At 46.0% G+C, this 27129-nt stretch overlaps 1 protein-coding gene across 2 annotated transcripts in view; it reads left to right on the top strand.

The window, feature by feature from the left end:
- LOC146207318 (protein FAM76B-like) overlaps window positions 1-27129 on the top strand; it is a 58300-nt gene that overhangs the window by 483 nt on the left and 30688 nt on the right. The window contains exons 2-10 of one of the 2 annotated variants that reach the window (XM_084585403.1): window positions 1205-1354; window positions 6394-6697; window positions 9986-10025; window positions 10103-10222; window positions 10284-10400; window positions 12002-12085; window positions 13309-13413; window positions 16799-16976; window positions 18605-18766. In XM_084585403.1, the coding sequence (XP_084441529.1) occupies window positions 1205-1354; window positions 6394-6697; window positions 9986-10025; window positions 10103-10222; window positions 10284-10400; window positions 12002-12085; window positions 13309-13413; window positions 16799-16976; window positions 18605-18766 (1260 nt within the window). Of the gene's footprint in view, window positions 1-1204; window positions 1355-6393; window positions 6698-9985; window positions 10026-10102; window positions 10223-10283; window positions 10401-12001; window positions 12086-13308; window positions 13414-16798; window positions 16977-18604; window positions 18767-23488; window positions 23756-27129 lie in introns of those variants that run through there. The other variant, XM_084585435.1, reaches the window with a different exon arrangement.

Here is a 27129-nt window from a genome sequence, read left to right as displayed (position 1 = left end):
TTATGATGTCAGCGCACGTTAAAGATCCCCAGGTGGTCGAAATTACTCCGTAGCCCTCCACTACGGCTCCTCTTTCTCTCTTTTCACTTTCACTCTCACCTTCCTCCCTTCCCTTACGGCGCGGTTTAGGTGTCCACAGAAAACAAATTCGACAGTTATCATGCCTTTCCCTTCCTATAAATCAATCAGGTGGAATGTGAGAGGGGTGCACCTCGAGCTCCCTCTATATGACGCGTCCCTCTAATCCCATTAGAACGCTGCCTACGAAGCAGCAAACCCCAATGTTAGTTTCGATGTTGGCCTCCAGCTTAATCTCCGCCCGTTTTCCATTGACTAGTTGTCTTTTTTTAAGCATGAAATGTTTCTAGCCCCCGTCTGCGACCTTGAGGAGGCGTCTGGCCAAAACTGAGAGCCATCATCCAGGCACTGAAACGGGATCATCCGGGCACCGAACGAGATTTAACGAGACGAGTTCCCGGCTTTTTAAGCGATTGTATAAGACCGCCGTTTATTACAGAATGTGTTTGTGCGCACTCACAAAATTTGGCCCTCTAGACTACCGAAATTTGACTTCGTTCGAATGTCACCAAATTGGTGTTCAACCTTAGTTGAGTATGGCCAATTCATCAATGACCTTCAAATGAAGAGATACGCCCCAAAACTTTTACACACTTAAGCATTCTTAGTTCGTGGGAGCTATACAGCCTGTAATAGGAGAGGCGGGAAATGTCTTGATGAACGCGGTCGCTTTGTGAGTTACGTCAGAACAGAAGACTGCTTGCCTCTGCCGACAACGCCATGATATACGGCCGCGCAAGGTGACAAGGGCGCTATGGAGCCCGTAACCATTTCATGCTTACATCTGTTCTCGCGTACGGAAAAGGCAGTATAATTTTCACTACCCCTTTCCGTTTAAAACTACTCTCTTTATCCGTTAACTCGGTAGCGTAAAACGTTATTAAGAAGAGCATAAAGGTTCTCTCAGAGTTTCAAAACAGTGCAAAAAGAGCTCGTTGCGTTAAAAAAGGCAGCAGCCGAGGCAGACCTCTCGTGGCCTAAGTTATGCTATTTTCGACGGTGAGGTTAGGGTACATTCATGCACTCATGCCTTGTGCTGGTATCGAGGCAAACTAGGCCACGTTGCATATGTAGCCCGAAGGCAGCAACGTTCGATAGCCTGACATTTTGAGTCTGTTCACTGCAGAGTCTTCGCTGCCTCTTCGTGCTGTTGGTAACGTACCAGCAGCTATTGTTCGGCACCGTGCATCCCGGCGTGGCCAGCTTCCTGCCATTCGTGTACATTCCGCTGCTCGAAATCGACACCATGTCCGAAGTCTGCAACAACTACTTCACGGTAGGCAGTTTTTTTTTGTTTGTTTTTTTAACTTCATTGGTATGCCCTCAGCTGTAGGATATTTCCTTGGTGCCACCCCTAGCGGCGATTTAAGTCAACAGTGAAAAGACAGCTAAAGGTATAGTGAACTAGAATACTAATTCACTATAGCTAAAGGCTTCATGTCGGTAGGAATTTAGGTGGCTACTGGCTAAAGCTTAGGACAGATACAGCACCGCGAGTATGAGCCATTACAGCAAACTTTCGCCCTAAAAGGCAGTCACAGTATCTGACAATTCTCTGCGGAAACCTTAGCCGAGCCGTATGGAAAATTAGGAAGGCGGGAGTGAAAACAGAGAACGAGGTGTCACAGTGGAGGGCTTCGGACCACCACGCAATAGCGGCTTTAGCCTCATAGCAGTTTAGTGATCCAAAGTGCCCCCTAGAAATTTTGTAGCGAGAGATACATTGGCCGCAAAGTGCAGCCGCATGTTCGCTGTGGCGGTGACTGAGTGGTGGTCGCACTGCTCCTACATCACGTCTAGAGAGCTACATCAGTGGTGTAGTGCTAATGACTGATGGCTAACTAGTCACTAACCAGTGCTGATTAATGGCGAACTGGTCACTAACCAGTATTAACTAATGACTAACTAGTCACTAACTGGTTTAGTTTAGTCATTAGGCATGACTAAGTACTCATGAGTAATGACAATGACTGGTTATGACGTCATCACATGGTGTTGTCATTGTATGTGATGTCATTAGCAGATGTGACGTCATCATGACGTCCCATCCGTCCTGACGTCGCGACTGGTGATGACGTCACCAGGCGATTCACGCATATACGAAGTCGACCCCGCCGTGCGTTCGATCCAGGCTTCCGTGCGGCACTCAGTGCAGAACGCATCAGAGGCGTTTCAAATTGCTTTACAGGAAAGAGAAGGCGCCGTCTCTGTCAAAATTCTCCGCGGACGCCTTAACCGATAAGAAAAAAAACATTGATTTATAGGAAGGGAAAGGCGCGTTAACTGTCTCACTTGTTTTGTGTGGACACCTCAACCGCGTCGTAAAGGATGAAAGGAATGTGGGAGTGAAAGTGGAAATATAGAAAGAAGAGCCATAGTGGAGGGCTACGGAGTAATTTCGACCACCTGGGGATCTGTAACGTGCGCTGACATCGCACAGCACATGGACGCCTCTTCATTTCGCCTCCATCGAAAGCAGCCGCCGAGGTCGGGTTCGAACCCGGGCACTCCGGACAGTAGTCGGGCGTCTTACCACTGCACCACCCCGGCGAGACACCCATCGCTCCTTTCGCGTGGCGTTCCTTGGCGCGCGTTCAAGTGTGGGATTGCAGATGGCAGGAACGCTAGGCAAGGAGATGGTTTGGTTTGGTTTGTGGGGTTTGACGTCCCAAAACGACTCAGGCTATGAGAGACGCCGTAGTGGAGGACTCCGGAAATTTCGAACGCCTGGGGTTCTTTAACGTGCACTGACATCGCACAGCACACGGGCGCATTGCTTTTCGCCTCCATCGAAAAGCGGCCGCCGAGGCCGGGATTCGATCCCGCGTCCTTGGGAACAGTAGTCAAGCGCCGTAACCACTGCGCCACCCCGGCGGGGTGCTAGGCAAGGAGAATACATCTTGCTAACAGATGCAACGTCTCCTAAAAGAAGGCGTTGCCAGATCTCGTGCACAACTCTCGCGCACGGGATTTCTGCCCATAGGCCTTGAAATCGGCCTTCGCCTTAAAAAAAAATATGTTATGGTGATCCTCTTGCTCGTGGAGTACCCATTACCAAGTGCGATTGGGCAGGAAAGTCCCAGGCCTACGTGAAGCGCTTTCACAACTATGGAAGGAGGTTTGGTTTAACAGTACGCTATATTGGGCGAGTTGGAAGTAGTTCAATTTGTGGAATAGTGGGAGTTCTGTCCCTTGGCTCGTTCACAATATTCCATAAAATGAGGTTCGGTTCTCCCTTCAACGGTTAAGGCGTGTCGCGGTGAGCAGAGGTATGTCATGACCACTTGGTTGGCCTGTGGTTTGTTTGGTTAGAGTGAACTTCTTCTAGTTCACTCTAGTTTGGTTTTGGGGGGTCAGCTGTCTGTGCTAATATAATGGCTTCTCAGGGATTGGTCGCCCTTCGAGGCACTCCAGGTACGATGAAGGTCCGGTCACTCTCTTGGCTTGTTGCCACAGTGGTGATTAGGGCTGTATCTGTGAATGATGCCACCGCCTCGAGCGTGTCACCGCACGATCGCCCCCGAGCTTTGGTAGGGCCCTCACCTCGAACATAAAAGCTCCCCTAGCCCCACAGCAGCCCTGGGAGAGGTTACCAGAGGTGTTGTACTGATGATGACGGGTCGATGATTTAGGTGTGACTCCGCGACAGGGTGCTTTCGGGAGCATATGATAACGGTAAATAAATATACCTGATGCAGTTTTTAAGGATACTTTTTACCGAGTCAAGCTAGCAACCATCTTGGCCGCATCATGCATGTGGTCTCTTCCTCCGGGTTTGACATTCAGCCCTCAGTATCCGAAGCGCCATGCGTGTCTCACCTATGCGCATGTTGGCGTCGTGATGGCACACCAATAAAAAAAGCACCTTGTTTTGCACGTCGTTGCCTAACGTTTTGGCATTTCCCTGTTTCTTTCCTCCACACCGACGTTCGATCTGTCTTATTACTGGCCATGGGCGAATTCCCGCTTACTTCTGCCGTTCCGACCATATAACTAGGAGAATAAGGCTGTGATGGAGTGCATTTGGCATGTTCTCACATATTATGGCTACCAGCTTACCAGTACCGCTCAAGAGGAAAGCATATAACGGTTACGTCACCAATGGGGCTGAAACGTGGAGGCTAACGAAGAGGGTTCTACTTAAGTTGAGGACAACGCAGAGGGCTATCTAACAGAAAACGATATGTTTAACGTCAAGATATCGGAAGCATGCCGGGTGGGTCTGAGAAATAACTCGAGTTAATGACATTTCAGTGTGAATCAAGAAGAAATAGGCATGGGCAGGGCATGTTGTTCGATGAGAGGAGGACTGATGGTAGGTAGACAAGGGAACAAATTGTATTCCAAGGGAACGAAAGCGTAGCAGGAGGCGGCAGAAGGCTAAATGGGCGGATGAGGTTAAGTAGTTAGGAGGGGTCAAGTGGAGGCAGCTAGCACAGGACCGGGTCAATTAGAGGAATATGGGAGAGGCCTTCGCCCTGCAGTGGGATAATGATGATGAGGATGGTGATACCAGCGGTAGGCTCCTGTCCGCGCCCAGCTGCGTGATAGAAACATGAATCGGCATCACCAGCTCGTGCTCCCTATGTTAGTAGTTCTGAATCGCGTAAACGGCCTATACTGGTCAAAGTTGCCGACGCCTTTGACCAAGCCATCGTTTCTTGCAGTGGTCCGGCCTTCGAGCGGCAAACCCGTCGTGTCCTTTTCTTTCTGCTTGAATTTTTATTGTCACATACCTTCATCTCTTTATTGTTTAGCCTTAATAATTTCTTCTTTTTTTTTTAATGTGACGTTTGTTTTTATTTTGATCCTTCACTTTTATCACAGGTCGCACAAGGTGCCCTAGAACAAATATTTTTTGCTGGCAGGGCAGAGTTCCTGGGCACCCGGTCACCTTCCTTGTTTTATTCTGTGTAATGTTGCTTCATAGGCTATTCCTGGGTGTCACGTCTTTGTGAACCTGCATTCCCGTGCCTCCGATTTTTTAAAGCATCAAATGATTTTAGCCGCCTTGACGACTTTGAGGGACGTCGAAATAGAACTGAAAACCAAGATCGGGGCACCGATTCTCGTTCATCCGGGCACATATTTCTCTTCATCCGGGCACCAAAACGTCAACATGCAGGCTCCGAACAAGATTTCACGAGACGATCGAGTTCGCTTCCTCACGCTTCCGCGCCCTCCCCAAAGATAGCGCCACGGGTGGTGGGGGTCGACTCGGCAGCGCAAGCCGAAAGAGAACTCGGCGACTCCAGCGAAGGCGCCCCCGACTGTGTTTAGGTGGTCTGTGTGTTGCTGTGTGTGTATGTATGCTATGACTTATGGCATGTAAACAGCTATAGCGCACGTCGTGCGCCCCCCCCCCCCCACCCCCCGATGCAAAGAGATAGTCACATCATCATCACCATTATCATCAGGCGAGTATAACGCTTCCCGACGCCGGTGGTCGAAGCAGCAGTAGCTTTCTCTATGGCAGCTCAAAGAGCATTCGGGAATTGGAAATTGAGTATATCACTGTGTTTTGTCGTAAGCTGATGGCGTTTCTCTCTTTAGTAGAAGGTTGTGTAGACATACGAGGAGAATTAGAGCACGCTCCTTCTCCTGTCCTCGCGGCCCGTACGCATCTGCCCCTGCTGCATTTCACTGCCGCCGTCGTCACAGCTGTATTCAGCCGAGCAATGGAGCCTGATAAGAGGTAGAAAGCGTTTTCGGGAAGGCGGTCACTTTGCGAGCCATACGCCACGGAAGGAGACTCCTCTCCCCTGCCGACAACGCTATAATTATGTAGCCGCTCACGAAGGTAACAAGGCGCCATGAATCGCAACTGCTTACATAAGACCTCATATAGTTGCAGGCGATCGCTTTGTCGCGGCAAGAAAAGCCTGCGAGAAAGACTGAGCGCGCTGCCTTGTTGGCAGAAGAAAAGCCCGGGGTGTAGGGTGCTTTGCACTATACCTATTTGAAGATTGTTGCTACTGCTGTCTCCAAATCATGTACTATGATTACATTTCATTTCATGCTTACATCATAAGTAGTATTCTTTTCTCCAGTTTACTTTCACTGTTGTTGTTGTTTTTTTTTTCGATTTGGCCAGTGTCAGGCACTCGTTGTTTTATCTGTGATTGGATTAATGCCGTGGGGCCTCCGTAAGCTGCTGTCTCCGCCCGCTTTATTTTTGCTTTTAGGTGCCATTGTTGGCCGACGAAAATAAATAAATCATGTTCCCGCAGCGATTTCTTTCCCCAGATAGGAAACTACCTAAGTATAACTAGCAAGTATCCCGCGTGAGTGAGTCTGTCAAACATCCCGACACAGGAGCTGTTCTTCACGTGCTTCGGCCAGCTGGTGTATACAGCTGCCACCACTACCAGCGGACTCTGCCACCGGCTAGCGCTGTGGGTACTGCGCCACGCTGCGAACGGCATCGAGCTGGGCATATTCACGCTGATGGCTGTGGCCATGGCCATCTCCTTCTGGGTCGACAACGCGATCGCCACACTGGCCACGGTGTCCGTGGTCAACGAGACGTTCGGCATCATCCAGAGGAACACCTACGTGCGCATGACGCAGGACACCTCCTTCCGCGAGCTCAACATCACCTCCAGCACGAGCGGAGAAGGTGAACGTTTCCCTCCTTGAGTTCCCATGGGCTCGAAATGAGTGCGGCAACTTCGTCACCTTCTTATACACGTAGGTCACGTAACATTTCGGCGTCCATTCTCAGTGGCCAGCGCGTGACCGCTGGAACTTTCGACAGTGGCGACGCGCCGGTAAACCTGAAAACTTTATCCCCCATGTAGCCACTGCTGTCAAACTATCATCATCATCATCAGCAGCAGCAGCAGCAGCAGCCTGATTATACCCACTGCAGGGCGAAGGCCTCTCCCATATTTCTCCACTTAACCCGGTTCTGTGCTAGCTGCATCCACTTGACCCCTGCGAACATCTTAATCTCATCCGCCCACCTAACTTTCTGTCGCCCCCTGCTACGCTTTCCTTCCCTTGGAATCCAGTTTGTTACCCTCAGCGACCATCGGTTATCCTCTCTTCGCACTACATGTCCTGCCCATGTCCATTTCTTCTTCTCAATTTCTACTAGAATGTCGGTAACTTGAGTTATTTCTCTGACCCACTCTGCACGCTTTTTATCTCTTAATGTTACCCCTACCATTTTTCGCTCCATAGCCCTCTGGGTAGTCCTCAACTTAAGTAGAACTCTCTTGGTTAACCTCCACGTTTCAGCCCCATAGGTGAGTACAGGCAAGATGCAACTGTTGTATACTTTCCTCTTGAGCGATACCGGTAAGCTTCTAGTCATAATCTGCGAGTGCTTGCCAAATGCGCTCCATCCCAATCGTATTCTTCTTGTTATTTCTTTTTCGTGGTCCGGGTCTGCGGTTACTACCTGTCCTAAGTAGACATATTCGCCTACTACTTCCAGTATTTCGCTACCTAATGTAAACTGCTGTTCCTTCCCGAAGCTGTTGAACATTACCTTAGTCTACTGCATATTGATTTTTAAGCCTACCTTTCTACTTTTCCTGTCTAGGTCATCAATCATTATTTGCAGTTCATCCCCCGAGTTGCTTAGCAAGGCAATGTCATAGCAAATCGCAGATTACTGAGGTATTCTCCATCTACCCTTATCCCTAACTGCTCCCATTCCAAGTCTCTGAATACTTCCTCTAAACAAGCTGTGAATAGTACTGGGGAGATTGTGTCTCCTTGCCTAACACCTCTCTTTATGGGAATTTTGTTACTTTCTTTATGCAGAACTATGGTTGCTGTGCAGCCGCTATATATATCTTCCAGCACTTTCACGTATGGCTCGTCTACCCCCTGATTTCGCAATGCCTGCATCACCGCCGAGGTTTCAACTGAGTCAAATGCTTTTTGTAATCAATGAATGTTATGTATAAGGGCTGGTTATGTTCCGAGCATTTTTCTATCACCTGATTGATGGTATGGATATGATCGATAGTAGAGTACCGTTTCCGAAACCCTGCTTGATCCTTTGCTTGATTGCAGTCTAAGGTTGTCCTGATTCTATTAGCGATTACCTTAGTAAATACCTTATACGTAACAGACAGTAAGCTGATTGGTCTGTAATTTTTAAGGTCCTTAGAGTCCCCTTTCTTGTGAATGAGGATAATGTTTGCATTCTTCCATGGTTCCGGAACCGTCGATGACACCAGGCACTGCGTATACAGGGTGGCCAGGTTTTCTAGCACGATATCCCCCCCGTCCTTCAGCAAATCTGTAGTTATCTGATCCTCTCCAGCTGATTTCCCCCTTTTCATAGTTTCTAGTGCTTTCTTGACCTCGTCCTTCGACACTGGTGGAACGTCTGACTGTTTTTCCCTACCGCCAATCTCATTACGGTCCTGACTACTTTGGCTACTGTAGAGATCTGTATAGAACTCCTCGGCTACTTTGACTATCTTGTCCATATTAGTGATGACGTTGCCCGCCTTGTCCCTTATCGCATACATCTGGTTTTTGCCTATGCCCAATTTCTTCTTTACCGCTTTAAGGCTTCCCCCGTTCTTTACAGCATGCTCAATTTTCTCCATGTTATACTTCCTAATATCGGCCACCTTGCGCTTATTGATTAGCTTCGATATCTCGGCCAAACTATAGAAGCGAGCATAGCGTCACGCAAATGGCCTCTGACGCCACTCCGAGATCGCTTGGAGCGTAGCATGATGGGAGACGCTTCCCCCACAAGGCATCTTCTCGACTCTCAGCTTGCGGTACCGGTCACTATATTGTAATAAAATTCATGAGCTGTCTGCGGTAAATTTCGCCACTCTGCAGCATCCATGCTTATGGAAAAGTATAATGTGCAGTCTTTGTCAAAAATATACAGCCCAAGGGGTTTGCTTCTAAGCCCCGTGACGGGGCTCAGTACGTATCTGCACCGTTCGAAATCTAGTAGAGGACAAATCTAGTCCCCATTCCTCTCTATGCTTACCTATATATTCCAGTGTTGCCTCCAAGGGCTTAGTTAGAGTGCTTAGAAGAGAACCCCTTGGGCCGTATATTTTTGACAAAAGCTGTACTTCAAGGATTCAATGTGCCTGAAGACGAGCATGGCTCTTGAAACACTTCCAACCCAAAAGTCGGACAACAGGAGCAGACAGCCTGGGTTTTCTGAAAACTTGTCGGCAGTACCGCGGACGCCATAGTTCGAACTCCGGCTACGAAATTTCATGGCGCGTACCCGTGGCCTAATGCAAGATGTCGTAGTGTTGTAGTTTTGCAACATCTCAAGGACGAAAGAGCCGGAACGTTGGATACTCCTGTTCACTACTTCGGACCTCAACAGACCACCCCTCATTTGTGAATAAATAAAACTGCGCTCACTACTAGTTTTTCGTCCTTCTTGCTTGAAAGAATGCAAGACTGCGTGCCTTAAGAAGCCTGCGCAGAAAGATGCGGGTGCAGCCCTTAAGGAACTGCGCTCGACATCTTCATCAAATATTGACTTGGCCTACTTTTCCCGTGAGTGCCCTATAGCTAATCAACATTAAGTCCTTTCGTGATTGCCATGAATCACTGAAAACAGGCTTTCGACAGTCACCCTGCCTTACGCGCCTTTGCTCACTTGGCAAGCACGATGGCCCCTGTGTATTTATAAAGGCTTCCACCAGGTATAAAAGCAGCCTGCAAGTGAGCCATGTGGGAACGCTTATTCCGTCGTATGCGCGGCAAAACATGAGATGGACTGTCGCACAGCAATCCTTGGCTGTTAGCGTGAGTGCACTTGTCCCGTTGGTCGTAATAGCCTAGGCATCTCGCCCAAGCTTGTCATTTTATTTGTCTCTTGGCTTTATTGCTGTTCTAGCCCTGCAGCGCATCGGTCTAACTTTAACTTCTCCCGCTTGTGCACTTTCTGATCTTTCAGACAACATCCCTATAACGGAGGAGCTGGCCGATGAATTCACGTAAGTGGAAGATGAACCTCGTCCTCGCGTTCTCACCATTTGCGCCAGACGTGGTCGTTTCGCGCGAATGCATGCAGGAAGCTGGACCGTATGCGGCAGACCAGCCTGATCGGCGTCGGCTTCTGTGCAACGTTGGGTGGCATGGGCTTGCTGTCGAGCCACGTCATCAACTACTACCTGGTCGGATTTCTTCAAGAGTTGAGTATATTGTAGAGGCCCCCTTCAGCCTCTCTCTGAACCCGATGGCGTTCCCTGCAGGGAATACGACCAGATGAGAATAAGCCCTCTGGCGTGGGGCATCTTCCACGTTCCGCTCTGCTTCATGCTGCTCGGCGTCACCTGGGCAGTCCTGCACTTCCTCGCACTCGGCAAGTCGTAAGTGCGCAGCCACTCCTCGCTTTTGAAAGTTAAGCGCATTGAAAGTTAAGCCACCTGAGTAGTCGTCGCTTTCTCATTTAGCATGACACAGATTCGTTTTTTTTTTTTTGTTTTTTTTTTTTTCCTATAATCCCGCTCGGGCATCCTGCCTGGTGAAATTCAAAAGAAACGCTTCATGACCGCCCGGCGTCACTGTTCTCGCCAAACCTCCCCAAAAGCTGTGTAGGGATGCAGCCCAATGATATGATATGGGAGACTGTTGTAGTTTATGGCAAAACCTGTCTGGGAGAAAAGCGTCGTCGCAGCGCCAGTATTCCGGCGGCCAGAAATTGACAAAATGATCGTCTGGTTAACAAGTGAACATAATCCATGTGGGAGAATCGGGAACAGTGCAACAACGTCTCCCATCTTCATCATTTAAGAGAACATGTCTCTCAGCAGCATAATCGAGGTAGCCTGCTTGTCCGTTAACTTGTCGTTCTGTCAGCATTTTGTTCGCCAGACTCGAGCTATCGCAGGTTGAAAAAGAGTATATGTCATACAAAATGAGAACGCGGCGGCTACTTAAGAGGCTGCAGCACACGCGACCTTGCTCTATGCGCTTGCTTCGTGAAAACTACGTTCTTGATCGCCATCCCTTTACATCTGCTGCTTCACTTGAAATGTGCATATTATTTTGGTGGGTTACTTTGATGAACATGTAAGATGAGCCTCACTTGATTATTTTGTAAGAGGCTATGGCCTCCTAGATGCGATTTTATTGTTTCTTAGCCGTTCTCAAGTAAATTTATGATTTTAAGGCGCCTCTTTACAAACACACACCTATCAGACGACTTGCTTATATGGTAAGCATTCTAAGAAACAGAGCTTCGCAAGGGAATCCATATATTTATCATACTCTGGGCTATACAAGGCGACGCCTTTTAGAAAATACCATCTATTAAAAAGACACCGAGGACAATTTTGTACGATCACTGTTCTCAGTAGATATCGATTTCCTGGCTCTGTCTTGTTATTCTGACGTTGGTCTGGCAGCAAAACAAACGTTTATCTCCAATAAAATTGTATTCAGAAATTTTAACGCCACTCGATTCCGATCCCGGTCTTGGCGGGCGCTTTGCGATGGAGGCGAAAAGCTAGGCGTCCGTGTGCTGTGTGATGTCATTGCACATCAAAGAACCCCAAGTGGTCGAAATTTCCGGAGCCATCCACTACGGCTTCTCTCATAGCCTCAGTCCCTTTGGGACATTAAACACCATAAACCAAATCAACCAACTCGTGGCGTCACTAGTTAAATGGACTTCGTGATCACCGTTCGAAGTGAACGGCTGTGTATCGTGTCATCTAGCATTCGCACCCAAAGACTGGTGCCGGCACACGCGTGCATTTTACTTGCAAGATCTACCTTGATGACGACACTTCTTCCTCGTTCTTTGGTCTTTTGTGGGTTCAAAATAGTTCTGTTTCCCGGTAGAGTTGTCTCTTCGTGATTACACCGCGGCAACCTATCGACACGGGCCGTCTTCTACTTGCCCTCAGCGTCTCTTTATTCGCGAGTTCCCAGTGACTTGCCTTCTTTTCTCTGTGCTTCTTGGCAGGGTGGCGTCCAGGCACCGAGAGAACATAAACAAGGACCTCAGAGAGGCCATCGATGAGCAGGTCGAGGCTCTGGGGCCGTTGAAGTGAGTTTCAGCTGCTGCGCGCGCGTCTGTATTGGAACGGTTCCACTTGTTAAAGCGTTGCGTCTTGACGACCCCTTTTGCACCTCACTTCCAAAGCACTTGGGGTTCCAAGCTCAAGACTGGCTATTCCTAAGATCTGAACAGTAGTGAAACTGGCAACGGCCTCAACTCAGTGCGCACGCAGCCAATGGTACATAACGGATACAACTTACAAAGCTCCCCAAAATGCCTTGCAGCAAAAAAAAAAAAAAAAAAAAAAAAAAAAAAAAAAAAAACAGAAAGCAAAGAAAGAAAGAAAAGAAAACAATTTCATCTCCCGTAATCAATAGCAGATGTCAGCATGAAATTTGTTTATTAACGGCGCTCTCCTGTCGTGCGGAACCATTGCTAGGCTGGCGTGTACATATTGTCACGAAGCACCCAGCACCTCCACCAAAACTGTCACGAAGACAGGGATTTATGTGTATCGGCAACAGGGGCAGATACACACAGTCAATACAGAGGTTCCCGGGAAACGGTAACACGAAGACACAAGCTCAAGAGTTCACAGTCCTAGCTAGCCGAAGCGCGCGAGAGTCTCCAACTTCTTCGTCGTTCAAGCGCTACCTCGAACCGTCAGGTGGCAATATAGGAGCACGATTATCTATTATTGTGCGCAAATTCCTGATTTGACCAGGTCACCCCTGCCTTTCTCAGTGCTACAAACAGCTTCTGAGACAAAGTATACACGCGCATGACAACGTGCACATTCGCGCCCTGGGCGCTATAGTTTCCTTCTGATTTTTTTTTTTTCTTTCGTAGAACATGTTTTACCACAGTGAAGCTTAGCTGCGGCTTTTCAACAGCAAGACAAGTCATGATGTTTTGTTCAATAAAGCCCTTTGTGGTCACTCAAGATCGTCCAAATAAAAAAATATCTTGCAACTTTCTACCCAATCGGTTTCTTTAGTTTGTGTTTAAGCCAGCGAGTTATAGTGATTCCAACCCGTCAACGAACGTCAGAGTTTAAGGGAGGAGGACAAGGGACATGCATAATCGAGTGTTCGTGGCTTGAAGAGCGAGGAAGGAAGCATATGCAACGGGGTCGATCCTATATAGACTAAAAATTCCACTGATGGACTAAAGAATGCCAATAAATATTTCATTGCATTCTCCCAGTCCTTCGTGCTATACGCGCCGTCTGACATGTAGTGGTCACTCTTTAATGTATGCTTCTTTTCCAGACTGCACGAGGGCGGCGTACTTTTTAATTACGCCCTGCTGAGTGCCCTGCTCTTCATAGGCTCCGACTTCACCACAGCGCTCAGACACCGCACTGGGTTCACCATGTGAGTGCGGGACCTACCTCCACTAAACAGGGGATAAAATGAGGAATGGGAGGCTCAGAAAATCCCCTCCTAGAGTTCCCACTTATGCGGGATGCCTGAACGTCTGCCCCTTTCCTTCCGAAAGCTGTTCTTCTCAGATGGTGAAGACAATATCTGGGGACTAGCTACGGGCGAGGAATTAAGGCTAACTTTGATTAAATATTGTGCTTCACCTCACGAAAAAGAAAAGCTAGATAAATCTGTTGCATTATGGGGAATACGACTTGAACAACGTAATAGGGTATGACCGCAAAGGCCTGCTTTTACGCCTACATTAAGTTGACATCATCGTATGATATACGCCGGGTTCAGAGCTTGTCAACCGTCGTGGTCAAAATGTTTGGAGGCCAGTGGTTACTTTCAGTCTACGAGCAAATTATTTGTAAGACCTGGCGTGTTCCCTATTTTAGACTATATTGCAGAAACTAAATGCTTTTCATACCCTCCCCCCCCCCCCCCTTTTTTTTTTTTTTTTTTTGCTTTTTCCCTAGAAGTGCAGTACCTAGACGCCCGCTTCCACCGGAAATATGAAATTTCCTTGAGGCTCAAAAATTATGGAGACACTTAAGTTCCGCCCTTAAGGAAATGACGCAATAGCCTAGGCTACCACCCCACATATAAACCCTGCTTTAATCAAACCGTATGAACGTGCCTGCGTGGCCTAGAGGTAATCGTGAATGCAATGATCCTGGCAGGCTTATTCTGATATCACCCTCCCATGTGTAAGGAGAGACTAGAGTTGGCAGCTCCTGCCACAAGTAACGTCACATGACCCTATACGGTAATTCAATGCTACTCCCTGCCAGCGCCATGCTCGTATTTTTCGCTTACAACGCCGACGCCGGCCACTCTCGCGTTAAAATATAGCGCGTAGTAGTGCATAGTAGTACGATTCGCGGCGAGCAAGAGCGAAGTGAAGAAAGAAGTGCGTGAGAAATGAAAGCGCGGAAATTTCAAAGACCCATAACCACTGAGTTAAGTCACTTTCTGTCACACTCATGATTCGCAAAATCACTCCTACTGTTAATTAACTTTGCTCTTTATATATATAGGCTATTTGTAGCCATCCCGAGGCACGTTTTCGTTGACATGCTTTCCGATAGACCTCGTTTAGACTCGGCGCTGCTGTCGTCACGTTCCTTTCGTATTTTCTCTCTGCTGCAATTGATAATGATCTGCTTGTAATTGGTAATGTAATTGGTCGCCTTAACAGTAATGGATACTTTCACTGTGTCCTGACCGCTAACCTCCAATGACTTCAACTTTGCCCGAGTATGGTAAAACAAAATCAAAGGCAGTGGTTCTTCTACCAGCGTTCATGTGCTCTGTATTCTTAAATTTCCTACAGCTTTCAACCTCGAGCAACACTGGGTCACTAACTGCCGCTTGCTTGCGAGCGCAGCGCAAACATGGGAGCTTTTCGCCTCGCATTCACACCTTCGCAAACAGTTCGTTATAGAGGCATCCAACAAGCGGGTTGGGTACGGAGCAGTCGGTCCGGGTTTACATGAACTCTCTTCTGTCGGGTAGAGATCGCTAGAGATGTCGGTAGAGATGTAGAGATCGGTAGAGATGTCGGGTAGAGATGTCGGGTAGGAATCCGCCCCGACGCTCGTCCTTAGCGTATACATGAGCCCGACAGCCGGTTTTCAACCCGACAGACTCACCCGACCCGACTTTTTCGGGCTCACGTAAACCCTCTGATACATGAACACAAGAAAAGAATACCATAAAAGAGGTGACAGGGACACAGCATAATAGAGAGATTTAGCATACCAGAGGGGTACTAGGATGGAGGCAGATGCCGTTGTTTTTTTTCTTAAAGTGAAAGTGAAAGTTTATTAGCTTGAACATATTTACAAAGTGCATAAAAATACAGACGAGGGTCCCATAGTCAGAAGACCGCACCTGGACTCTCGATAGATCACTACAACAAAATAAATAATAACAGCAAAGTTAGCGAAAGGTTATAATATACCAAACATGGCAAAACAGTATTTTTACACAAAAACAAAGGCACTAACGCAGGTATTAGACATAAAAAATATAAAGCATCAGCAATTCAATTCCTTCAAGTTATTCTCAAATGTCGGCAAAGACATATAAGTTTTCAGTGGTAAAGGCAATGAGGTCCAGAATGAAATGGCTGCAAAAGATGTCACTTTTCCATAATTAGTACGAACTACCGGGAGTAGGAAATTTGTTATTCGCTGCAAATCTTGTAGAGTTATAGTTCGAAAGTAGTAACGGATTAACAAACTGGAAATGAAGCGACCATTCAATAGCTTAAAGAACGCGATTACAAGGTGATACTGAAAAAGCGGATGGACTGATAAGATATCATGTTCATATAATAGGGGACGAGCGTTAGTGGAAAAAGTGCTGCAGGTGATAATGCGGATGGCTTGATTTTGTATATGCTGTGCAGACGATAAATGGCGGATGGCCTGATTTTGTATATGCTATGCAGACAATAAATGGCGTTTACCGGTTTACCGGTAAACGTACACGGTACACGGTAAACCGGAACATGCCTACCCTAGTATCCCTCGGGTAGGCTAATTCTTGTTATCAGCTCAAATTTGCACAGAACAGTGATGTAAACTACTACACATGGTTTTTTTGTTACCTTGTGAACCTTATATAATGTTACCTTATATAATGTTAAAGGTTATCAAATAATGTATACTTCGCGTAGTGCATGCACATTAGTTTGCATTCCGTGAGTAAAACGTTAATCATGTAGAAACATTGCAAATTATATGGTTTAATGTTGCCCAAATAATAAGTAAAGCAGCATTACAAATATTTTCAAGCATTGTGTCTGAAAACTTATGTGAACTAATGACGTTCTGAACTGGCAGCGACTACAGTTCAGTTTATCACATGATGGCTGTCAAAGACTGCATGTACAGCCTCCAAAATTGACTTAGAAAATATTGCATGTTGCCCATCCACCACTGTCACTTGTGGCACCCTTCACGCCTATCCGCAAAGAGGCGAGGATATGAGCTGCATGTACAACAGTAGTCACGCTGTATTATAGTGCGTTTGGCATTGTTAACCCCTGCTCTTAAAAAGGTCATGATTGAACCTGTCGCGATTTATAGGTCCCTTACAGGGATGCATTTCTATTTTAGTGAAAGTTGTCTCTATGTTTTGATAATTATGGTTAAGAAAATGTTATTACCACGTTTATTTCTAACGTGTAAAAAAAGCTTTAGAAAAAGGGACACTACCGCAATATACTAACATTCTACCAAAAGAAAGAAAGGTAGTTCTGCTCGACTTAGGCTTGTGGGAAAGCTTTCATATCATTTTTTTTTTTTTTTTCACGAAATATCAGCACACACAGTGGCCTGTGGGTGGCGTTCACTATCGTGCTGTTTGTGTTCCCGTCCGAGTCGCTGCTGAGGTGCGACCGCGGCCATCGATTGCTGACGTGGGCTGAGCTGAACAACAATATGCCTTGGTACACCCTGCTGCTGGCCAACACCTGCGTGCTGCTCAGCAGCTACTTCAGAGTGAGTAGGAGCTGCCCCCAAATGGAAATTGCCCATGAGAGAGTGCTGTCGAAAGCTTGAGTTTCGACTAACCAATCTCATATTTTCACAAAGGCCTGGCTCCGCATAAATTATGGCCGTTCACGTCGGCAAGAATAGCGATTTGGCAATTATCTGAGATTTTAATCTGAAAAGAGGTCGAATTGACGTCGTGCCATATTGTGTGGCCAAAGGCATCTAACAGTAACAAGAGGAATACAGCCGAATGATGGCGGCATTTATTACCACGGCAAAGTGTGTGTCCCGGTACCGTACTGGTCACATCTGGTAAAAGACGCGCATGTGCTGTCGTGTCCCTGGTACTGTGGTAATTACATAAGGTGTACAAGGTATAAAAGGTATTTACGTGACGTTACGGGCGCCGTTTTGCGGTGCAGGGCACAGCTTGAGCAGTGCGAGCCCGAACAGGCGATGATCAGGCGATGATCAGGCAATGATCAGGCGATTAAATAAACTCACAGTCTTTCGTTTTTCTACATGCTCCGCAAAATGACCTCCACTCTGACGTATAGGTGCACACTCCTCATACGAAACACACATCGCAAAAACCGCTGTCATGAGCGCTGATATACCAGACAGAGAGTGCACACGTCCTTCCCGTGTGGCACATTGCTGTAGCCGCCGATGAACTGTGTGTGCCTCGCGCGTCGTCGTCCATTAAAACACCTAAGTAAGCCGCGATGACTTAGTGATTACAATGTTCGGCTGCTGAGTCAAGAGGGCGCGGGACCGAATTCCAGCCACGCTTCGATGGAGGCGAATACGAAAGGCGCCACTGGGCAGTTCACGTTAAATGTATATATGGTCTAAATTATTCCGAATCACTCTGTTATGGCTCCTCTTTCTTTTCTTTCAATTCCAGCTTCCTTCCTTCCCTCACTGCGCGGTTGAGGTGTGCATTGAGAGGCGAGCCCCTGGTATCACGGAAATATTACAGCAATGTTACAATTTTGTTTCTACCAAACGTTATTTTGATGTTCTTAATGTGTGTTTTTTTTTCTAATGTTGTAGCAGTGCTACATATAAATGTTAGTATAATGTTTCAGTGAACATAACAACATATATAACGCGTATGCCACATAAATGTAACGTTCTTGAAAATGATAAAGCAGCCTTGCACAAGCATGCAGGCCCACCACTGATTGTAATGGTACAGCTTGCACACTTTGCAAAATCTACAATACAACACAACTCCATAATACAGCACAAGCCCTACACTCACGTCTGGACAGATAGCATGGAGTCATTCTTTTATATCCTCCGCCAAGGCGTGTCCCATGAGTGATAATGATGAATGGATAATAAGAAGCTTCCTGAGAAAATAACAGGGCTATGTGTGCAACCTGTGGCAGGCATTATTTCAAATATTTAGTTTCAAAATGTGTTATTTAAAGGCATGTTTACAGTAGAAAAAGTTCAAGAAGCGCTGGAACTCAACTTGCTTGAAATATATTTGCTATGTTGCTTTACAGTTATGAATAAAGCCTTATTTACCGGGTAGAAGATTATTAAAACATTTCTTTCCAACATTGAAATAATGTTCAAAATACAACATAAGCATTATATAATATAATATGTGATATGTGCAGTCGTCCGGCCTGCAGCAGCTCATTAGGGACGAAGTGTACGAGCACTCGCTGCCTCGCCCCCTGTACGTCCAGATTGTCATCTCCCTCGTCACGTCCGTCATGTGCGAGTTATGCCAGAACACGGTTGTGGTCGCCATATTTTCCCCTTACGTCGCCCATCTGGTGAGTGAAACGGCAAGCGTTGAGTGGTCTCAGACAGTGCAGGTGGGCCCAGTACGGCGTTTGTAGATTCCTGAAGCAGACGCATATATACCCGGTAATTTCTTTGTGTGTGTGTGTGTTTAAAAGGAAGTTCGAACCTCATCGATATTTGAAGTATGTTTGTTACTGTTGGATATGGTCACCTAAATCTAAAACCTCATCACCTTGCCCCCTCCATTCAAGCATGATTAGCTTAAGAAGCTGACAACAAGAACATAAACTCGACGCATCAGTAATTAAGAGCAGATATTTACCTAAGAAAGTAACAAATACTCAATAAGTTATTGCATTCGTTTAAAACACTCATCACCATGGATTTTGTATGGGTTGCGCAACATCATTTGCTTTTGAGAAACGATCAATCTTACTCATTTATTGGTACGGGCTGAAAAGTTCCATAGCATTCAAAGGTCACATGACGGAATTCATGACAGTGGAATTTTTACAGTGATAACCGGAAATACCTTTTTTATTGTAAATATACCCTTGGGTGTCTAGATACCCGAAATATGGTGATGAAGTTATGTCTCATTCAATCCTGATATACGTGACACATCGATATCGCTGAAATGTAGAAATGTATGTACTTAGTTTTCGACCTCCCTCCTACTGACCTCTGATTTGTTAATGACTTAGCAAACTATAAAACATCTTATGAACGTCCACGAGATATTTACTCCGTATATTTGACATTTCCAGAAGACATCTATTTTAGCCTCGAACACAAAGCAGCTACACACACCCATTTTTTTTTTTTTATCATTATGGTGTTCCATCGCTGAATTCAACATGTAAATGCTTCTCTTGGCTACAACACTTGCTTATTCGTGCTGTCATTCAACGGATGACATAGCAGTTAATTAATATTCTCTAATAATATGATACTTGCATGATTCAGTGATAAATAATTTGAAATCCGCACCGTTCGAGGCGACAAAAAGGCATACACCGCTGATTCTTACAGCGCTATTCCCTAAAAAGACTTGCCCTAAAACAAATTCACCAAAACTTCCACTTGAGCGGTCGTTTATCCAGAAGAAGCGAGACGAATTGGAACCATCGCTGTCGAGGATTCGGATCTTTAATACTTACTGAATCAACCAAGCATTTCATTCTAATATGTTATTAGAGGGAAGGAGCCATCAGTTACCACGCCACGTGTCTAATTGTTGCACGAACAAGAAGTCTCTGTAGCAGAGAGAAGCATTTTACACGCTGTAATTAGCAATGTAACACATTATATTCATTAAAATTCGAAAAAAGTATACCTACAACACATATGTATGTCCATTTCAAGGTATATGAGTATTTACTGTTGGTATAGAGTTCATGACGTTCCAGTTGGCTGGGCTATCCTATGACAACTTTATAGCACCAAGCTACTTCCAACGCATGACGGCACGAGAAATTTCCGTGGGCATTGTAGTGTGACAAAAAAATAGCAATCTACAAATACCACAATTTTTTGCAGTTGCTTATCGGCGCCATGCATCTAATTTACTTCCTGCTAAACGAAAACGTTCTTGGTTTACTTATTAAAAATTTCTTGTTTGAAGTAGCGAGCTCCTCCCCCGTCCTACTGCGTCCTGTAGAATTCTAGAATATTGGGTATTCTAGACCACCGGATATACTGGCAGTGCATTGGACAGCCGCAATTTTAGCCACAGTCTTTAAGTTGCATATGCATTACATTCAGAGGATATCACTGTGCTGAAAGAGTATGTAGGCTCGCGACTGACGCAACTTTTGATCAAGACATTGGGTATAAATATTTACTTTGCAGAAGTGAGGACCTCAAAATGGTCTCCTTTTAAAGTAAATTTAAGGAAATAGAAAATCACATTCCCCTTAAAAAAAAAAAAGGTGAACATTCCTTTAAAGTTGTGTCCATTATTTCACATAAGCACAATCTATGGCAGGAGGGTATGAGGTTAGGGGCGCATCTGGCGTCGTCACAACTGTCACTATACTTTTTATATATATTGTTTAGAAAGCAGCTTGCCTGCGGAGAGTCTTGGCGCTGAGCACATGACTCCGCTGGAGAGCTTTTGGCGTGTCGATAGCGTCTCGAAATGAGCATAACGGATTTTATTGAACCTAGAACTTCTGAAGAACACCCGCCACGGGAGAGACCGCTTTATTTTCCATTTATATTTCTAAATAGGAGAAGCGTGCCAATCTGAGAGGAACTTTATTCCCTGAATTATTAATTTCTATTTCGTTACGTTATTCTAAAGAGCTATATATTTTCGGGTGAATTATGCAACTCGCAAAAAAAAAAAACGCGAAAGTTTGATGTCCATGAAAATTAGGCCAATTTTATCAGCAACTGCCAGCGTGCATATTACAGAATATAAAATTGCGATTTTCCTCTGCCCAAAAAAAAAATTTAAAAAAAATGAATTTGGCGACAGTAGTCATCTTAGATGTTTTTACAGGGCGATATATCTGAAGTTCCACCTCGGTTGCGACGGTGCTCGGTGCGGGATGAAGTGCACATTAATTTAGGAAAACCAGGTAGTCGAAATTTCTAGGACCTCCACACAGCATCCCTCATAGCATGGGTTACTTTGGGACTTTAAATCCGGTAGACACGCCACATGGCAACCTTGCATTAATATGTTTCCTTATAGTACTTCTCAGCCCAGTATGGTCATTTGCAGGGAATGGAAGAATACGCCATCTTCTGCATTTAAATCAGCAGTATCTGTCATATGCTCGTCATACTTTAGAAGAAGAATAGTGATTCATCTTTTTGTTGGTTCGAACGGGCAAATTTTGTTATAAAGGCTTCCAAGTTCCTTCACATGTGGAATACACTGGTGACATGCCGCTAAAGCAACTACGTCCTGTTTGTTTTCATTTCGGTGTTGTGCGCACTACGAAACCAGCGGATGACAGCGCGAAACCAAGCGAAAGGCACCCATCGCCGCCCGTCGCCGCTGCAGCAGGCGCGCAGTGAACGGTGAGCAGGTCGCGCCCCTTGCGACGGCGGAGAGCGTAACTCAAGGCGAAACATGGCCTCCGAGAGCACGCGGGGGTGATCTCGGAGGTCATGGGCGAAACGTCCTCATTGCTCCCGCGGCGATTGAGAATGCCGTTAGAAAGATCGCGCGCTCTCCCTCGAGACCGGTCGTGCCGATACAAAGGGACTAGCCAGCACTATCATCATCATCATCATCATCATCCTCTCTTTCTTTCAAATAATGGGTTTTAACAGTTAGTGTATTAACTCAATGTTTAAAACTGGTCACTTTTTCAAGCGGAGTTTCTGAAGTGGTGTCAGAGTTCATGACGCTCCAGTTGGCTTGGCTGTCCTCCGACCACTTATGGCACCAAGCTATTTCTCTACGATGTTATGAGGGCCATGTCAACGTTACTTATGCACTGAGGTATAGCGTGTTGCACAATTAGAGGCGCGATGTAGAATGCTTCTCCCAGCTAAACCGCGGAATCCTCGCAGTTCAAATTTTGCACAGAAATGGTATTTTGTTGCTAGTATTTTTTAATACCAAATTTGTTCGGGGTACTTGCCTGATTCGATCAAAAGAAGTCAGACGTTCTCATCTTATGCGGCGGCGACGACGCCAGACGAGCCGCTGCCCCAGCGATGGTCCTGGTGGCGCCACCTCATGCTGCTTACAACAACTCAAACCTTCTGCCAGAAACGTTCGCCCCCTCTTTTCGTGCTACAGAGTTGTTGTAGCAGCATGAGGTGGCGCCACCAGTACCATCGCTAGGGCAGTGGTTCGTCTGGCGTCGTCGCCGCCGCATAAGATGAGAACGTTTGACTTCTTTTGATCGAATCAGGCAAGTACCCCAAGCAAATTTGGTATTAAAAAATACTAGCAACAAAATACCATTTCTGTGCAAAATTTGAACTGCGAGGATTCCGCGGTTTAGCTGGGATAAGCATTCTACATCGCGCCTCTAATTGTGCAACGCGCTGTTGGTATGAATTGAGCTACGTGCAAGGTTCATGTAACTCGTTCTTCGACATTTTCTTGCGCTGACTGAAAGTTCCAGAAGGCAGCAAGCAAGTGCATCATAGCGTGAAGCGCGTGAAGCGCATGCATCTGCTTCACATTGCGTAGCTGATCATAACCATTTTTTAAATCCTTTTTCTATCCCCGAAGGCCGACATTATGCAAGTGCACCCATTATACTTCGTTCTCGCCGTCTACCACGCTGGAACGTTATCCATTATGTATCCACGCTCCTGTGCCTGCAACGAGATCGTCTATGCAGAGAAGTTTATCAAGACAACTGACATGGTTCGTTACACGCGCTAAAACCTCCTTGCCGCATTTGTTTTTGTTCACTTGCAGCTTTTTGAAAACATGTCCCTTTATTACAGGCTGTTCCTGGGTTGATCATCAAGCTACTGGGATTATTTACAAGTCTCATTTCCATCAACACTTCTGGATATTACCTTTTCAACATGGCCGTACCGCCACTGCGTGCTCCTCACGATTACACTCATGACAAGCTCTGAACCAACATTACTCTGAGCACCTACCAGATTCACCGCAACATTTATAAGCCGCTTTGAACCCAATACGCGGTTTGTGAAAGCGAAAATAGATTCTGACCCCCAAATCTAGAGAAATATAAATAGTCTCTTTTTCGAAAACAAAGTGTCTTTCTACTAGCGCCGTCTACGTACTACTAATATTACATGTTCAATGGTTGGTTTGGTCGCGCCGCTCCTGCTCACTTCTGTTATTGAAAAGAGATCGGAGTTGACGCTTCTGACATCTGACCGTTTGGCAAGGCGTAGTGGACTGGTGAAAGCGACTAATTATTGGCTGTGTGGTCCTGCAGGCGCCACATTTATTCGTTTAATTACTGTACCCAGCATTTTATATGGCCTCGGCGTTGTTCGCATGCACAAGATGCAACGCACGTCATCCATTCGAAGAACTTTCTCAAGGGCAGCAGCTTTGTAAAGTAGGTGAAAAGTGCTATAGTTTCTTGTTCTTCACTGTATACAATTTGCCAAACGATAATGCGTAGAGTTTGTCACAAGGGCAGGTTAACAATGTGTTTAGGGTGCAGTGCGTTGAGATACCTGAATTTCGCATTAGGCTTAATGCTGTTACCATGAGATGCTAGCGGATGCTCCTTTATATATTTTTCCTCGACATGCTAGCAAAAATTTTGATATTTCGTCATATGCTCCGTATTTGCGTACGTTGGTCTGCCTATGATCGAAGAAGTGCTATGATCGAATACCTGCGATTTTTTTTATGTCGTTTCCGCAATGCGAATATCTGGGAGTGCGTTGTAACGGCGATTTTTGTTTTGTCGTATACACGACCGGTCATGGTCGTACATAACAAGGAGGCGATGCTACAGATCCTGCAGATCGCCGCAATCGCGCGGTATGCTTACACAAGCGTGTAGGAAAGTTTCCTGGGACAACTCGCTTCCGCACCTACTTCGACGCGCATGAGTCATAATGGCCGCTCTTCTGTGGCACTGTGCATTTCCGGTGATGGGCCGTCCTGTGCAGCTGGCTTGAAAGTAGAAATCTGTGAATGAACGGGCTGCAGCAAAAGTTAACGTAGCGTTGCACGTTTGCGCTGGGTCGAGCTCGCCTGAAACACACCTGATCTCGCTCTATTGCGTAATATAGCGCTTTACTTTGTTTTGAGGGAGTACTACGTAGCGGGAGGCGGCACATAGTTGTAGTTGCGCCGTAATATGTAAAACTTTACGCTTTACCTACCGATATCATCGGCCGCGATTGGGGTTTATAACCTGCGATAATGTAGTCGGCGCCGTTCAGTAGGTCATTCTGGGAGGAAGCTTTTTTATACATGTGAAGACCGAAAACAAACATAAAATGAAAAGAAGGAAGTTGGAAACGTGACCTGGGGGCAGTACTGCTCATATTTTAATTTTATTAGTTACGCCAAAAATTACACAGGCAACATATTGAACATCGGGAGGGGGAGTTGTATCTTTCGCTTGGATAGGCTTCATTTCTCCCTTTATTGGCTGCGTTTCAGTGGGTCAAGTAGGACCAAGAACTTCCTCAAAATTTAGGTAAACTGAGAATATTGACTGGATGCAGTAATCTCTTCAAATACGTTGTTGGGAATGCTGCTTATATATTCTTTAAACATGAGAAGTATGCATCTACTTTGCAGCAAAGGAGGAATTCCCATTGCAAGCCAGAAGTGGAACGCTGTCTCCGGAGGTTATGGTGGAGGATACTGGGCTGGAGTTTGTGAGAGGAAAGGGGGGAGATGTATCTCGCAGTAGGTGACGACGGTAGGAGAAACGCGACCTGTATTTGCTTAGCATAAGCAGATGCAAGGGTCTCTGCTCAGGGGCAGCATCATGTGTGCATACACTAGAATAAAGAACTGGGGTACAAGTGCTCTTGTGCACTGAAAAATCAAGAAATCAAGTGCAGTACACGTTGAACTAGGGCAGGAAGTGCAGCAAATGCTAAGCAAAAATTTCTAGGGGTCACTTTGGATCACTAAACTGCAATGAGGCGAAAGCCTTTATCGTGCGGTGGTCCTAAGCCCTCTACTACGGCACCCCTTTCTCTCTGTTTTCACTCCCACCTTCGCCCTGACACAATAGCATAAGCTACCAGCCCACATATAAAGCCCCACTTCATGCCTGCATGGCCTAGGGATAATGTGAATGCAAGGGTCTTGGCTGGCTAATTCTGATATCACTCTCCCATATGAAAGAAGAGGCCAGAGTTTTCAGCTCCTGCCAAACGTAATGTCTGGAAGCCATACGTTCATGTAGTGCTCGGCCATACCAGCTGCTAGCTACCGCCTCCCACGTAACGAAAGCGTTGCGGACTGACACGATCTGCGAGCATGGGCCATTAAAATGGTTGTCGCCTTAATGTCTAAAAGTCTTCTGGTTTCTTTCCAAGGAGAACAGGAGATGTATTTGACTTTGCCTTGAGTCACCAGATTGGTGGAAGCACCAGAACTGGATGTCAGTTTGGTGGTTACAGGAAGTAAATGCAACCGGCGCTTCCAGTTGTCGTTCACACCGATCAAATAAGAGTAAAAATGGTGAGAATGACACCTCTGATAACGGCGCAAACTTCGAATACGGGCCTTGGTCTTAACTCTTTGCAGGCTTATGCAGGGGTGGAAGTGGTGCTCCAATTGCTCCATTCTGCTCCAAACTGCTTTCCCTGCTCCAAACTGGCTGCCTTGATGTTCTGCCATCAAATTAAGCAGAACACCGGAGGAACAATGTCACAGCGCCAGGGGCAAAAACATTAACATATCTTGCAATGGACTTGATAGAAATGAAATTTTTGTAAGGCAAGGAAGCATGGAGCATAATAAATATTTATTCACAAGTAAATTTGCAATGAGCCACAGGTGATTGAAGATATTTGCGAAAAAAAAATGCTGTGCATGTGACATAGCAGCTCCTTCCAGCCTTTCGAATCGCCAGTAGCGAGAGTAGCAAACTAAGCAGATAGCGTAAACTACCGCGAGCTGTTAGGAAACTTGTCCGGCTGCAAAAAATACACGTATTTGTAATGCTTTTACTATGAAAACAGGCCAGTACTTCAACATCAAGCCCCTTTGTTCCTGAAAAGCACATCAGGCCTACGTCAGACAAAATCATACTTGAAGCGTTATGGGTGGGTACGGCAAAGCTGTCAATCACGGTTGGAAAGGCATATGGCCTACTGCCAAAATATTAAAAATGAGCCCCAGCATTGCTCAAGCAAAGAATGGTGAACTATTGGCAGGAGGCAGTGAAGTAAAGCTGAAGGATGGTATGGTCTTCAATGCTGTCTGTCTAACAGGTGCTCCAAAATTCTCGAGCCATTTCTACCACTGTAGACCTCCTCCATGTTTACATACAAATAAGGTGATCGAGGTGGCGCTGCAGTCATCTATGATCCAACAGTAGGCAAAAAGTATGGGAGCGGCACTGGCGCCAAGCTTTTCAAGGCAAGTTATTGTGGTTTGAAGGTGCCTTTTTGGCAGACAAAATAACCAGTGTTCGGGAATTTATCAGATAAGCCCAGGCATAGGATAAAAAAGGATCGTGTAATACCCCATATCTGGTGGCTTTGAGTTGTATATTCTAAATAAACAAATAGGAGGATATGCACAAGATACTCCAAATTAGTATCGCTGCTCAAGCGCATCTAAGTGGTAGACTCGACTCGACAAGTCAAAATAGGTAAACGCATTAGGTGAAACTAGGTGTTCAGTTATGAAGGACACCAGCAAGCATTCCATTTGCTGCTAGTCTGTTCCAAGTTGATGCTAAGGTCAGCCTCTGTTATATATGTATATATATATCTTTACATGCTT

The sequence above is a fragment of the Amblyomma maculatum genome, chromosome 1, assembly GCF_055883805.1.
Source record: "Amblyomma maculatum isolate TAMU_Amacu chromosome 1, ASM5588380v1, whole genome shotgun sequence".
NCBI classification, from domain to species: domain Eukaryota; kingdom Metazoa; phylum Arthropoda; class Arachnida; order Ixodida; family Ixodidae; genus Amblyomma; species Amblyomma maculatum.
The sequence above is the reverse complement of the archived record's forward strand: the minus strand, read 5'-3'. Positions and strand labels throughout refer to the sequence as shown.